Raw genomic sequence first — 16,898 nt, 5'->3', positions numbered from 1 at the left:
GAGTTCACTTATGGATGCGAACGCCCGAGCTCGTTGAGTTGAGTCCGAGTTCACTTATGGGCGGGTTACATGGTAGCTTGGCTACATATGTGGCACTTATGTGCAAACTTTCCATGTATCCGAATTATATTCCGATGTGTTCAACGGGTAAAGTTACACTCAAATGGAGGAATACTCAAGATGAAAGGGACGTATTGGTAAGTGTTGTGAAATGGATAATTTGAACAGGTATGTACTTAACCCTCGGGTTGAAAACTCGATATAACAACAATATGGTAAGATGATAAATGAAAAGGTGATATGAATGTCTTGGTGATGATTATGCAAATGATGTTTTATGTTTGCTTATATGGTTATGTTACTTGCTATTTGCATGTGAGCTTACTAAGAATTTATGCTTACTCCTCCTTTTCATTCCTTGTAGTGTTGACAAGCCAGCTCGAAATCGGAAGCGGTCGGAGGCACGCCACACTATCCGTATACCATCTTGGCATAATGGCTTGTATATTTTGAGTATGGCATGTATAGCATTATAATCATTTTATATGTATGGTCTTATGATATGGTTATTGAGTGGTATGGAAATAGAAATGCTTGGTAATGATTAGCCATTGGAATGGCTAATCATGATCATATTTGGTATTATGTATGTCAAATTGCTAGCTAATCCATGGAAACCATGAAATAGGTAAAATTTACCATAAAATAGATTCAGACAACAGCAGTGATGTGAGTTTGAAAAATCACTAAAAATAGTAGAAATGTAATTAAATAATGAATAAGTTATGAAATCGAAGCTTGATGAGTCTATTTTCATATGGAATAAGCGAAACAGGTATATGAGCTATATTTTATGAGATGTTTAAATTTTTGTGAAACAGGGCCAGAGCGATTTCTGGATCCCCTGTTCTGACTTTGGAAATTCACCATAAATTTTACAAAGATAATTAGAAGTCACACTTTATATGTACAGATTCCTTATTGAGTCTAGTTTTATTAGAGACAAACGGCATAGTCATTGAAGCTCTGTACAGGGAGATATCTGATTCGTAATACACAGAGGTCAGAGTAGTTGAACCCTGAAACAGGGGAGACTTTAACTAATAAACTGTACTAATTGGCCCAACCAAAATTCTAGAAAAAATTAGTAGATATATATATGAGTCTAGTTTCAGGAAAAATTTACGGAATTGGATTTCGAGTTTCGTAACTCGAGATATGATTTTTAAAGCGACTGTGATGCAGTTAGCCAGCTTGTCTGGAAATTTTAAAATGAATTGTATGAGCTGTTTAATTAATGAATTAAGTCCGTTAACACCTCGTGTTCAACTCCGGAAACGGTATCGGGTATGGGGTGTTACAACAGTAATTTAGCTTTTAGCTCAGCTAAAATTGAGCTATCATCAGACAATGATAATCGGGTATTCATGGCTTGTAAAGCAAACAGAGATTTTCTACTTAAAGCATCCGCAACCATATTTGTTTTTCCCAGATGATAATCAATAACCAGATCATAATTTTTCAACAGCTTAAGCCACCTGCGCTGTCTCAGATTCAAATCTTTCTGCGATATCATACTTTAAACTTTTTTGATCAGTAAATATATAGCATTTTTCACCAAACAAATAGTGTCGCCAAATTTTTAGGGCAAAGACAATAGCAGCCAGTTCTAGATCATATATCGGGTAATTCTTTTCATGTGGTTTTAGTTGTCTAAAAGTATAGGCTATTACTTTACCTTCTTGCATCAAAACACAACCTAAACCATTCAATGACGAATCACTATAAATCACAAATTCCTTACCTGATTCAGGCTAAACTAAAACTGGTGCTTCTATCAACAGGGCTTTCAACCGGACAAAACTTTACTGACATTTATCAGTCTATTCAAACTTCACATCTTTCTGTAGTAGCCTTGTCATCAGCGAAGCTATCATCGAAAACCCTTTTACAAATCTCCGATAGTAACCAATTAATCCTAAAAAAATTCTAATTTTCGACACATTTTTCGATAGTTTCCAGTTAACAATTACTGAAATTTTATTCGGATCCACTCTAATGCCTTCAGCAGATACTATATGTCCAAGAAAACCAACTTCTCGAAGCCAAAATTCATATTTGCTAAATTTTTGCATATAGTTATTTCTCGCGCAGAGTTTCCAGAACAGTTCTCAAATGATCAGCATGTTCATTTTCATCTTGAGAATATACCAGAATATCATCAATAAGCACCACAACAAATCTATCCAAATACGATCTGAAAATTCTATTCATTAAATGCATAAATATCACAAGTGCATTTGTCAAGCCAAACGGCATCACAATGAATTTATTCTTGAAAGCAATTTTTGGCATATCTGACTCTTTCACTCTTAACTAGTAATAACTAGAACGAAAATCAATTTTCAAAAATACTATAGCATATTTCATCTGATCAAACAGGTCATCAATATGAGGTAGTGGATATTTATTCTTGATTGTGACTTTATTGAGCTGTCGATAATCAATACATAATCTCAACGATCCATTCTTCTTCTTAACAAACAAAATCGGTGCACCCCAAGGTGATGAACTAGGTCGAGCAAGACCCTTGTTAGTCAATTCTTGTAACTATGCTTTTAACTCTTTTAATTCTGTAGGAGTCATTCTATATGTTGCTATAGATATCGGTGTTGTACCAAGAACAAGATCTATAGAAAATTTAACTTCTCTGGCCGGCGGTAACTCGGGTAATTCCTTTGGAAACACATCAGAATATTCACATACCACTGTCACTGATTTAATCTTCAATTCAGACACTTTAGTATCCAACACATAGGCAAGATAAGCATCATACCCTTTTCTGATATATTTCTGTGCTAACATGGCTGATATCATATTAGACAACCCATCCATTTTATTTAATTCAATACAGAGCATTTCACTGTTCTGACATTTTAATTAAATAAACTTTTGTTTCGAATTTACCACACCATCATGCTGACTTAACCAGTCAATGCCCAGAATCACATCAAACTTATCAAATGGTAAAAACATCAAATCAGTCGAGAAACAGTAACTCCGTACCCTTAATGGACAATTATTGCAAATTTTATCCACCATCACATACTAGCCTAGGGGGTTCGATACTTTAACCACGAATTCAGTGGACTCAACAGGTAAATTTTTATTAGACACTAAATTTGTACAGGTGTATGAATGAGTTCAACTGGGATCAATTAAAACAGTTATATCAGTATTGAGAAGAGAGAAAGTATCAATAATACCATTAGGTGCAGAAGCATCCTCACATGCACGAATAGCATATGTTCTGGCTGGTGCTCTTACTTCAGATCTGACGGTTGAATCTTTTATCGTACCCCGACTACCACTTACATTACTGAGATTATAAAGTGGTCTACCTTTTGTAGCGGGGTTGTTCGACCTTGAAGTTTGGACGGTATTTTGTTTAGACTTTTCTGGGCAGTCTCTTAGTTGTCAAATGAACCACATCCAAAACATGTTCCGCTTTTTATGCGGCACTCTCTAAAATGCAATTTATTACAGTGCTTGCATCTATGTTTAATGTTTCTAACACTGCCCAAACTTGCTACAGATGTAGCCTGAGATCTTGGACTAGAGTGTTAAATACTTCTATCTCTCCCAGAGTACTTCGCAAATGTGGTAAAATGATCATAATATATTTTTAATTTCTTTGAGGTCGATTGTTATGACTTTCCCGTAAATATTTTACTTAAAGTTCGGGCTTCCATCCCAGCTTGTTTTTTTTCTTTACTTAGCTCTTTAGCTTTATGAGCTCGGTCGACCAGTACAATAAATTCTTTTAATTCAATAATCCCAGGTAACAATTTTATATCTTTATTTAAACCATTTTCAAACCGTTTACACACGGTGATTTTAGTCGGGATACATTCTCTGGCATATTTACTCAGTCAGACAAATTTCCATTCATACTCAGATACTGTCATTTGCCCCTGTTTAAGTTTTAAAAATTTATCCCACTTCTGATCAAGGAATCTTTGATTGATATACTTCTTTTTTAATTCAGTTTGAAAAATTTCCCATGTAATCCTCTCTTTTAGTACAACAGAAATTAAGGTGTTCCACCATTGGTAGGCTGAATCTTTTACCAAAGATACAACACATTTCAAACATTCATCTGGTGAACAAGACAATTCATCTAGAACTCTGTTGGTATTTTCTAACCAAAATTCAGCTCTTTCTGGATCATCATCAGCTGTAGCTCTAAACTCTTCAACACCATATTTACGAATTCTATCAATAGGTGGCTTATCGATTCTAACAAGTTCTATACCTTAAGGCATTTTGGGAACCGGTTGAGAAACAGGAAGGGGTGGAGGTTGTTGTATAGTCGAATTTGTTCTTACAAATTTTGTAAACCATTCGTTCATCATTTGGAAAAAGGCTTATTTAGCCTCTCCTACTCAGCCCTTAGATATGGTCCTTCTACTACTCAAGGCTGCTCTTTGAACTGAAGCTTGAGCATTACTCTCAGCTTCTTTAGACTCAGCTTGGTTGGATGACAGTACTATATGAAAACATGTTTTAAAATGGTCAGGATATATCACACTATCACAGGTTATAGAATGGCAAGTATAACTAAACTCGTATATGCTACATTAGCTTAAGAATCGACTAAATCGTAGCTCTGATACCAATAAATGTAACACCCTTAACCTATATCCATCATGAAAACAGGATTATAGAACATTACCAGAATTTACAGATCAATTACAGACATTTCATTTCATTTGACATTCATATCATAAATCAATTAGAATTAATCATATGGTCTCTTATATGAGCCCTCGAGGCCCAAAATACACATTAGAAACAAATCGGGACTAAACTGGATACTCAGAGAATTTTCGTAAAATATCAAAATTTTGCCAAAATGTAGGGGACACACGCCCTTGTGGTCGAGTTGTTTGGGTATTCGAAATAGGGACACACAATTGTGTCCCAGCCTGTGTCCAAATTAGGGTGCTCTTTGACTTGGGTCATACGGCCAAGCCACATGCTCGTGTGTTAGGCCATGTGAAAATATCTGAGCATTCTGTTTTGCAATTTTAAAGATGCAAAGGACATAGAGCCAAACCACACGCCCGTGCGTGAGGCTGTGTGTCGAGATACACGCCCGTGTATCTGCCCATGTAGACGAAAATAGGTCATTTCCAAGGCCACATTTCTCACCCAAACTTGGCAACAACCTAACCAAACATTTTTGGACATCAATAGACCATAATAAAACATTCAACCAAACCAAAATCAAGCTTTACACTTAACATATTACCATAACCATTCAAGAATTTTTACTTACTAATTTGACCAATTACATATATACGCTTATTTGTACCTAATTTACCAAATTTTAAACCAACCATTAACATGTTTAAATTATCCATCATTCAACCATACTAGCACACATTGATCATGACAAGGCCACTTACATACAAATTAAAACATGTTCATCACAAGACATTCTAATGGCTAGTTACATCCAAAACAGTTTCATGCCAACATTGGCTATTAAACCTATACATGCTATTATAACCAAAATAAGTTTACTATATATATATATATATATTGAAAAGACCGATGGATAGTGTGATGTAGCTCCGACCAGCTTCCAAGCTTTATGAGCTTCCGAGTACTATAAAACAGGGAAAATAAAACAGAGTAAGCTTTTAAGCTTAGTAAGTTCGTATAACAGGAAATTAACTTACCATTCATTTACATTTAAGGTAAGCATACAAAATACATCCAAAGCAATTTGGCCAATAGCCTATACACATGTCCTCATCAAACATGTTAGTCATATATTTCACATGAATATCAAGAAACATGTATGAGCTCATCAAATATCAAATTTCTATATTCATAATCTTTTTACATCTTGTGTTCATTTATCAATTCCATATATTTTAGGTATATACTGGTATAGTTCATTTCAATTGCATGTTGTCTCATGTCAGAACTTTGCCCGTAGAATTATTTAAATATCAATGGATACATGGGTAGTACACACGAAGTATACAAATCTGTAATCTGTCAATTCATATTCGGGAATGCTCATACGAACACATAAACAAGAAGCTCTTTGGAGCCATATAATGGGAAACTCTGGAGATCCATTAATCATGAAGCTCATAAGAGCTAGTATCGGGAAGCTCATAAGAGCCATAAACGGGAAGTTCGCAAGAACCATATAACGGGAAGCTCATAAGAGCCAAATATTTGTTCTTTTAAATACAATGCCTAGAACTGTTCATAGTCCCTTCCCAACCCTTAAATAGGAGGATAATGCACTTTACCACATTCGAACTCAAGTCCTCCTGCACTGGCTATAATGTAGATGCCAATTAAGCCAAGACTCAATCGGCATTAATTTTTAAATATAAGGAAACAACACTAAAAAATGGATGATATGGCTACCAAAATTACGAGATACGATCTTGTTTATTATTTTTAATTTTAAAATGTTCTTTTTATTTTTATTAATCTAAGCGAATACAATGTCTTTGTTTCTCACAATAAAATAAAATTTATATATATTAAGTTATAATTTTCGGTTCACTCAATCAAGTCATACTTATTGTAAAATTAATGGGAGCATAATTAAACATTAAAATCTGAACTTGTAATGTTGGTAACTCAAGGCAACACATGTTTTAACAAGGTATCAATTTTGAAAGTTACGAGAGTGCTATGATATAACTGACTCCTGAACATAAACTCATTTTACTCTGGGTTTTTAATGCAGATCCAAAAATTATCTTTTCAAAAGAATTTCAAATTTTTTTAAAGAAAGGTAATTTATTAGGTGATTAATCACACCTCGTCAAAAAGATTGATGGTGACTCCTATTGTTTTAAATAAAACTCGATGTTTTACATTTTACAATTTTCATGTTTTCTCAAATATCATCAAGTCATCTTTATTTGAAAAATGACTTCGACGACTTGACGACTCCACTGTAGACATTTTAAAGAGTCGAACCTAAAGTTAAATATGTGTTGCTTTTGATTTCGAATGACCAGTTCAATTGATATTTATTTATGATCCCTTCATTTAGGGTGGGTTTGGATGGGCAGAGTGTTTATCTGCGATTAGTATAAAAACAACAGTGGTGGTGAGATTAGATACTGTAGCGATACTATAGCGCAAAGAAAAAAATAAGCTAAACACATCGTACTGCACCCAATTGCTCATCCAATCCCACCATTAAAAGAATAAACTTGTTTTTCCTTCTTCTTTTTTGTCATTCATGCACCATTTGTACTTTTTCATGTTTCGTACTATTTCAATAAAAGGTTTTGAGTTTTTATTTACACATTATGCACTTGCATTTTACATACCATGAACTCTATACCCAGGCTCCGCCCATTCAAGTGAGAGCATAAAACGTTACGCTTTCGTGAGTAAACTCGATCCTCCACATAGGCATAAAGAATTGTATCTCTTCGAATTATCTTTAATGACCTTAGTAATCATTCGTAAGGATAATTCAAGTAACCTTCTAAATACAAGCCACATATAGTGAACCAGAGCCTATTAAAGCCATGATCAACCTTTGTCTATTAGTGGTGACGAAAATAAGTGCACAAGAGAAATGTTCCTCGCATTTTATTGTTTGTTTCATGCTTAATTGTCTATTTTTATATCTTTAACTATGTTTGGTTGGCTACTAACTTAGTCTTCTTCTTCTTCTTCTTTTTTTTTCTTTTTTTTTTTTGTGCATGCATCATATATGTTACATACTAGGAAAGTGTTGATTTGCGACTGGTTGCCAATATAAAAGACTTTCGTCACAGGAAACGAACTTTTACCTAGCTAGAGGCAAGTCCTAGGAGAGGAGATTGATAAAACTTTTAAAAGAGATTAGGAGGTTGTGCGTTAGGGTTTATCGTTTTCTGTAAACATAAATTTATTAAAATTAATTAATAATTTTTCTATAATTAAATTTAAAATTAAAAATGTTAAATTAATTTATTAAACTTAATTAATAATTTTAAAATTTATATTTATATTGATGTAATTGAGATATATTTGCCTATATAATCTATTAAGAAATTAAAAATTAGACTATAAATATATATACTAAAGATCTAATTGAAATATTTGAGCTTTCAATCCGAGTTAATAGAAATTTATTTAAGTATAAAATAACTTATACGAGTAAAATGAATTAGAGGACTAACTCATGGACACTTATAAACTAATTTGTGGAATTGGGAGATATATAGAGGGTCCCTGCTCCAGCTAAGAAAAAAAGGCTTATTAGCCAAATTAACTAATTTATTTGAGGGGCCTATCAATTCAATTTTCTTATTTAGACCATAAAAATACAAACTACAATATCTTACAATTAGATCCCAAATTACAGCAAAGAAAGGGAAATGATAGTCTCACGGTCCGTGAGTAGTCTCCTTTAAGACTTATGGATAAATTTGAATTTTTTTATTTAAAGGTTTAGAGTTTTAGAATTTTATAAAAATATTAAACTAATTTAAGAATTATATTGATTATAAAATATGTAAATTACAAGTGAAAAAATACTACCTTAGAAAATGAAACTTAGAAAATAAAATTTAAGAAATTGTGTTTGTGACTTGGAATATGTTAAATTAATTATTGAATATGTTGTTTTTATTTGGAAAAAAGTTTCTCCTTCTTTAGTGTTAAAATTGGCTAAATTGGTTAAACAATAAATTCACGTTTGTCAATATAAATTCTATTTAAAGGGCCTTTATAACCCTAGTTTAGACACGCCAATCAACAAAGGTTTTTCTTCTTTGAGGGCAACAAGATGTAGTCACATATACATATGAGGTTTTGGTGAGAGTTTGAGAGAATTTGTGAAACTCTATTTGTGAGAGCTTTAGGTGTGAGCATTGTATTTGGGGCTTGGGTTTTGTATTCTCATGTACTTTCGTTTTATTTACTCTATTAATGTTAAGCCAATGTTTTATTTGTCCATGGTTTTTATCCTCTTCGGAAGAATTAAAAATTATAAATACAGTCACAATTGTAAATACAAACAATACACATCCAAATAATTATTATCAGATTTAATTATTACAAACACTATTAACATGATAAATAAAATATCTTTTTTTGACACAATACTTAGAATTATTCATAGCCCCTCCCCAACCTATAAATAGGAGTATAATGCGCTTCAGAATGCTCAAACTCACGTCTTCCTGCATTGACAACAATGTTGATACTAATAAAACTAAAACTCAATCGATATAATTAAAACATATTTAATTAAATACAAGTAAGAATAAATTTAAAGATTTAAATTAAAATAAAATTTGAAGCAAAGACTTGTATATAATTTGTTTTTCAAATTTCTTTGATCATTATGATTATGGAACATGTGATGTAATTAGTAGGACAATAATTAAAGAAATGAAAAGGAGAATAATGGGTTTTGTTTTGCCGGTGTGGAAAGTTGAACCAGCTTTTGACCACTCCTCTGTCTTTTCGTTCTGCCATGGTCGAAGGAACCTTCCTTAGAGGTTCTAATTCTTGCATGTGATGTTTGACCATGCTTGAATTTCAACCTTAAAATCTCACGAGTTGCTTACAGGTTTCTAAACTTTTTAGACACACAATAAGCATTTGAAATTGTGTTTTTTTTTTAAATATCATTTTAACTTTTGTTGGGTTACAACACTGTTTACTTGAATTTTTGGTCAGTGTGTCGGGTTCCATTATTTCCATTTTGTAATGCTGGAGACAAATGACAAAACTACCATATTTCCCCTCTTCTCTAACCATTGCTTGGAATTATATATGATAGGTTAATATATCATTTTCTATCTAGATTTGGTTTTAATTATTAATTTGGCACTTGAATATATTTTGTCTAAATTTAATACCTAATTTTAAATTCAATGTTCAAATTGGTATTCAAACCAAATGGTATTGTATGGTCCAATGAATGTTTAACACGTTGCTTTAGTAAAAAATAACATAGGTACTTAATTGGCATAAAAAGAAAAACTCAAGTATCAAATTAATTATTAAAATCAAACTTTAGTACTTAATTGAGATAAAAAAAACTCGAGTATCAAATTTAATAAAAAAATCATGTACCAAATTAGGACAAAAAAAATTTAAAAAACCAACTGAACATTGAAATCAAATTGGAATACCTAATAGTATATTAACCATATTTGATGGTGCAGAAGTGTATAAATTTTAGGGTAAATTTCACTAAAGATAACTAAACTATTAGTAAATTTACATTTTAGCTACTCAACTTCAAAAAGTTACAAAATGGACACTGAACTATTCGGAAGTTTTCATTTAATTTACTGAACTATTTGAAAGTTTTTATTTAAACCATAGGATTGTTAAGTTTTTTTTTTTTAAAAAAATTTTGACTAACAAGTTCTAAACAACAATTTAACGATCAATATAGTAGATTAGTAACCAATTGATGAGTAGAAGAATATACCTTAGATCCAAGTTGATTGACAGTTGTGTCGAAAATCAGAGAAGAAAACTATTTAGATGTTGGTTCGTAAATACATGATGTTCAAAGTTGTTTCATGAAAAAACTAATTGTAGAAGAAAAAGGAAAGGAGAGTTTTCAATTAGTGTAAGTGGCATGAATAATAAAAGGTCATATAGTAGTGATTTTATGAGTCCAATAATTTAAATAAAAACTCTCAAATAATTTAATTATCATTTTATAACTTTTAAATTACTATTTGCTATTTTATATTTTGTATGTAAATTTAAGCATTATTAATAAATAAATAATGTAAATTCAGCTTCATATATATTAAATATAGGAAAACTCATAGTGGACAAAAGAAAAAAGAGTTTACTTAAAATGTTGAGGGCAGTGAACCCTAATTCTTGGAAGCTGTTTGTATTCAAATCCTTTTTCGGATATAAAAAATGTGTTTCTTACATGTCTACATATACTCTCTTAGAAAAGTCAAATCCATTTAGTAACATAAAAATTTTGACAACTACATAAATAAAATATAAATATATAAACATGTGAAAAATACACAAAATGACAAAGTATAAGAGTATGTAAAATCTGAATTTCGATTATGAAATGATGATATAATATAAATATATGAATTATTTGGCATTAAATTATAGAAAAATTATTTTCACTCCAAACATATATATATATATATATATAATTTAAAGAGCGATTTATCGAAATATACACAATTACCTCTAAAAAAATGTAAGTATTTAGGTTTGATAGAATTTGAACTCGTACCCTACAACATATATAACAATTACTAGCAACTATGCTACCATTCATGCTAGTTGTAGGGCATGGGCTTAAATTCTACCAAGTACAAATAGTGACACTTCCTTAGTAGGTGCATGATCTATCTTGGCAAAACACTTCTATTTAGTTGAACCTATCGTTTTAGCCAATCAAACTCTTCATAGATTCATAACACAACCTTAATGAAGGACAATACCATTTATTAAGGGTTTTATTGGCTACTAGCAATCGATACTTTTAAGATTTTATCCAATTCAATTCCCTTAACAAGTCAAAACCCAAAATAACTATCCATAAAATTTTTAAAAAAATACTTAAAATTCCTAAAAAAAAAAATTCTTCCTTAACACAAAGAAACTAAGCTAAATATTAAACTAACTTATATGTGAAAAACCCAAATAGACAACGGAAAAAGGAAAAAGAAAAAAGATCAGATGTTGATATTAACATAAAAAAAACACCAAAAAAAAAAGAGAAAAATCCAGAAACAAACCCACCATATGAACAGTAAAGAAAACTATAAAAATGAAAGCCCTACTTTCACACTTAGCAAGAACACCATATACTACTTAGAACCGCGTACAATATGGTAACACCTGTATATATATAGCTTTCACAAATTAATTAGTTCCACCACTTCCACTCTCCAATTGGGAAACAAAAATAATTCCAGTTTTTAAAGTCATCTTTTCCAACACCAAAAGTTCCAGAAAAAAGGGTTCTTTAATGGAAATCGTTTCAAACAAATGGATATCTGAAGTGGTAAAAAAGCACACTCTTTTTTCTTTCTGCAATTCTTTGATTTTCCCAGATTTGCTTAAGTTGTTTGATTTTGCAGGAAACAGTGGAGGATCCCACGTTTTTCCCACAATTTGCAATACCAAACATGGATTATTCATTTGATGATACCAATTTCCAGTCTTTTTCTTCTGAGAGTTATTCATCTTATCCAAATATAAACAATGGTTCATCCAATATTCAAGCTTTTCATCAAGTGGTCGACGACAACGAGTTCAAAAGGCCAATGAAACAACTCAAGACAGACAATAACTGGAATTTTTCGATCAACGAAAACATCCCACCACCACCACCACCAAAAGCTTCTTCTTCTTCTTCCCCATCTTCTCATATAATCTCCTTCCATAACTCGAATCCATCACCGGCTGTATCTCAACAATACTATGAGGTTACAAAAAAAGTGGGTTCTATGACAAGGACACCATTACATGCTCAAGACCATGTAATTGCCGAAAGGAAACGCCGTGAAAAGCTTAGCCAAAGGTTCATATCACTTTCAGCACTGATTCCAGGCTTGAAAAAGGTAACAAATTTCCATGATTTCATGTTCAAATTTTCGGGTTTTATCTTTTATGCTGAATTGTTGATGTAATATGCAGACAGACAAAGCTTCTGTCCTTGGAGATGCTATAAAGTACATGAAACAGCTTCAAGAGAAAGTGGCAACACTTGAAGAGCAAGCAGCTAAAAAAGCAACGGAATCAATGATTTTTGTTAAAAAAACCCAAATTTATGCAGACGATGAAACATCTTCATCTGATGAGAATTTTGATAGCAACCAAACAAACAACAAGCTGTTCCCTGAGATTGAAGCTAGAGTCTCAGACAAAGATGTGTTGATTCGAATCCATTGTGAGAAGAACAAAGGGTTCATTTCAAACATCATGAACGAAGTCGAAAAGCTTCATCTCTGTGTGTTGAATACTAATGTGTTGCCCTTTGGACAAGCTACTCTTGACATCACCATTGTTGCTCAGGTAATAATAATAATTAACCTTGTTACCCTCGTTCCTCCATTTTTTTTTAAAAAAAAACCCTTGACTTATTTATACTTTAAAATATTGTGCAGATGGAAGCTGAGTTTTCAATGACAGTGAAGGATCTGGTGAAAAGCTTACGACTGGCTTTGTTGAAGTTCATGTGATGAACAAGGTTGCCACATTGAATAAGGTCTATATAAAGAGTTCTTTTTATAGTTTTTTTTTTTTTTGGATCAGTGATGATGTTCTTGTTGGGTTTCTTTTTCCCTTCAAACCTTAAAAGAGAGAAAATACAATAGCCTGTAACCTGCCATTATCACACCATAGCTTGAAGGATCTAGATTTTGGAGCAAAGGGGGGTTTCCTTGTGTTTAATTACTATTTTTTTACGTGGTGTTGACTTGTTGACCACGTTTAATTTTTTCCCTACTTAGGCTGTATTTGGATTTCTCCATAGCTATTTTAGCTTGAAAAGGCTTTTTGAGGGGTTTTTTGACTTAGAAAGTTAAATAAGTCACCTCTTGTTCTTCCTCTCCATTAAAGTTGGAGATTTTTACAGGCAGTTTTTCGTTCTTATTAGGTTTGGTTAAGGTTATGTTCTTTTCTTTTTAAATCTTTGAAATGTTGTGTAAACTCTCCTTGTAATACATATAATATCTTCTAATAAAATAATAATAAAAATATAATCAAATTTACATCTTTTATTATTATAAAGTTTATTAAGTAAAATTTTATATATTTTGATTTTTTTTCTATAAAGTGGTGATATGAGCAACATTTATTTATATGTATATTTTATAGGGGGTAAGTTTTTGGGTATATAGCATTATTATTTTAATATGAATTGAACATATGAACACAAGAAATATATATATATATATATATATATTATGAATGTGTTGGTGAGGTAAAGATGATTGGAACAGTTGAAGGCATAGGTTAAAATGGGACTTTATTTAGACTTATAATTCGTTTCGTATTTTTATATTAATTATAAAAGATGTAAATAAAATACTAATTATTAAATGCATAAAAATCCAAATACAGATATGATAAATATATATCAAAATTATATTTGTATATATTTTTTTCATTTTATATCATATTCAAAATTTTATGATAATTTGAAGTATCTAATAAGACCCCACCAAAGATTGTAATCTAGAATTGTTTCTTCCTCTTCTTTGACTTTTTGCCTCTCTCTCATTGTCTCTATCCCTTTCATGTAAATATTAAAGTAAGATAAATATTGTTGATCGTCTTCTCTTCGTGTTTTCATAGATTCAAAACCATGTTTTTCGAAGCTTCAGAGGTTTACCAAAGATTAAAAAAAAAAAAGAAACAATGTTTTTGGTAGGGATTCGATGTTTGGGTCAATTCGGATTTGAAATATATTAATGTTTCGGGTTAGATCATTCTGAATTATTAATTCAAAGTTATTTTGGAGTTTCCAAATGGTTTTTAATCCGAATCATTTTTTAAGTTTTTGTTGATAAATTTAAGCAAGAGTTTAGGCGAGATGTTGAGGAGGTAGATGAAACAAAAACCGACCAAAATGGACAGCAAATGGAAAAAGGTAATGAAAATAATTGATGTTAAATTTGTAAAGGATTATTGAAATGAAAGGATTTAGTCAAAGTGAGGCAACTACAAATATGTAATGTAAGGAGGATTAGAGCTTAAGCTAATTCCTTTGACCTAAACTCCCCAATTTAATTTATGGTCGGTGCATGGTTGTGTGTTAATATCAAAGATAAAATGGCAATATTTAATCCTAGTAATGTTTTCAATTCCCTCCTTCAGCTTTTTTTTAATTCATATTAATTTTAAATTTTGACAATTTTTCTCAATTTAGTCCTTATAGATACAAAATATCTATCCAATAAATTTGGAGCTCCCCCATCCCATTTATTCAACATGTCATATATATATATATATATATATATATTATTTGAATTCTGGAATATAATTAAAATATATTAAAATTTAAATATTATGATATAATATTTTAACTCATAATTGAATATATAATATAGTTTTACTTTAAATAAATAATATAAAGTAAAATTATTCAAAATAATAATTAATTAATATAATTAATTTTAATATTAATTAAGTGATAATTAAGATACTTAAAATTTTATTCAGTTATAACTCTATTTTACATCAATAAAATTAGTACAATTTTTTAAAATAAAATTAACACAATTTATTTTTTATGTCAAAATTTTTAACTAATAGGTATAATTATATTTAACTATTTTTCTTATATTTTATGCTTAAATTTATATTTAAATAATAACTCTATTTTAAAATTAGAAGAACATTTTTAACTAATAATTATAAATTAAATTATAATTATTTTTAAATATGTAATTCTCACAACTTCGATTGCTAATAAATATAATTATTTTTAAATGTTTAATTATCACAACTTCTATTTTATTTCAACTTTTTATTTCTAAATGTGAATTTAGTAATATAATGGAAAATAAAGATATTTTGGTCATAAATTAAATTATAAATATTTTAAATGTATAATTATCACAAATTTTATTTTACTTTTTTTTTTTGTTTTTTTAAATGTGAATTTAGTAATATGGTAAAAAATGATATTCTAATTGGTTCAAAAATTTCCAAATTTGTGTTTTATATATATTATAGATAATAAATATTACTATGATGGTGTTTTTGTTTGTTTAAATATGTTTTATTTAAACTCTATAAAATCAATTTAAACTCAAAATATTTTTTTCTTTATAGTGAAAACACACTTTTCAGATGAGATAAAATAGTTTGTTTTATTTGATATGTAGGTTGCATTCTTTGCTATAGTGAAAAATACTTTTGGGTTAAAAATATTTTTTCATTGCAGAAGTAATGAAGAACACTTGGCTTTTGCAGTAAAAAAGGCGGTCAAAAAGTATTTTTTTCACCCAAACGCAAAAGTTGAGAGTTAGGTGTTTTTAGCTTTTTTTATTTGGAAGTAAAAATATAAAAAATACCCTTATTTATATTAACTATTTAATATCATTTATCATTATATTAAATTATTTAAATCGTATTTATTATTATATTTGATTTTTTAAAATATTTTATAGATCATTAATTTGACAAATAATTTATATTAATTACTTAAAAGGTCTTTAAAATTTATATTTCATGTTCATTATATTAAATTATTTAAATATGATATAATTTAATTAATTTTAAATTTTACTACAATGTCTAAAAAGAACATTTTAACTTTTAACGCATTATTTTTCAATAATGAAGAACACTAAAACTAACAAACAGATTTTTTCATAATTTTTTTTCTAAAAGCACTTTTCAACCACAACAACAATGAAAAACTAACCCTTATATGAGATGACTATAATAATTATTTACTCTACAATACTCGTCCTACTATATAAAATTACCATTTACCCTTATGTATGTGCATTAAACTGTACAAACAGTGGCGGGGCCACTAAAAGACTCATGGCCCCCCTTAAAATGGTAAATTTTTAATTTAGACCCTTTATAATTTATAAAATTTTAAATTTGTAATGATAAAATTACATTTTACCCCTCAAAAATGATGAAATTTTGATTTAATCATTTAAAATTATAAAGATATAGGCTATTTTACTATTGTAAAATATATAATTTAATTCTGATTCCAAAAAAAATTTGACTCTACCACTGTGTACAAATATGATAATAATCCCAAGTAACTAGGTTTAGAAGTCAGCATTTAACTTCTGATATAAGAAAATTATAAGAGAAATTAAATGGTTGAAAATTTTAGTTTCCTTTTGTTTTTTACTTTGGAGTTTTGT

At 30.0% G+C, this 16,898-nt stretch overlaps 1 protein-coding gene across 1 annotated transcript; it reads left to right on the top strand.

Annotated features, from left to right (window-relative positions):
* Nucleotides 1-11,850: 11,850 nt before the first annotated feature.
* LOC108466391 (transcription factor bHLH18-like) lies at nucleotides 11,851-13,765 on the top strand. The gene is made up of 4 exons (XM_017766717.2): nucleotides 11,851-12,058; nucleotides 12,135-12,617; nucleotides 12,694-13,071; nucleotides 13,164-13,765. The coding sequence occupies exons 1-4, from the start codon at nucleotides 12,023-12,025 to the stop codon at nucleotides 13,236-13,238; spliced, it is 972 nt and encodes a 323-aa protein (XP_017622206.1). The 5' UTR covers nucleotides 11,851-12,022; the 3' UTR covers nucleotides 13,239-13,765.
* Nucleotides 13,766-16,898: the final 3,133 nt, after the last annotated feature.

This window comes from Gossypium arboreum, chromosome 2 (assembly GCF_025698485.1).
Source record: "Gossypium arboreum isolate Shixiya-1 chromosome 2, ASM2569848v2, whole genome shotgun sequence".
NCBI classification, from domain to species: Eukaryota; Viridiplantae; Streptophyta; class Magnoliopsida; order Malvales; family Malvaceae; genus Gossypium; species Gossypium arboreum.
This window is presented reverse-complemented; position numbering and strand designations above follow the sequence as displayed.

Coding starts and splice junctions, on each gene's coding strand:
- LOC108466391 (XM_017766717.2), top strand. CDS start 12,023: ATGGAAATCGTTTCAAACAAATGGATATCTGAAGTG. Junction 12,059..12,134: donor ACAAATGGATATCTGAAGTG/GTAAAAAAGCAC, acceptor TTGATTTTGCAG/GAAACAGTGGAGGATCCCAC. Junction 13,072..13,163: donor ACATCACCATTGTTGCTCAG/GTAATAATAATA, acceptor AATATTGTGCAG/ATGGAAGCTGAGTTTTCAAT.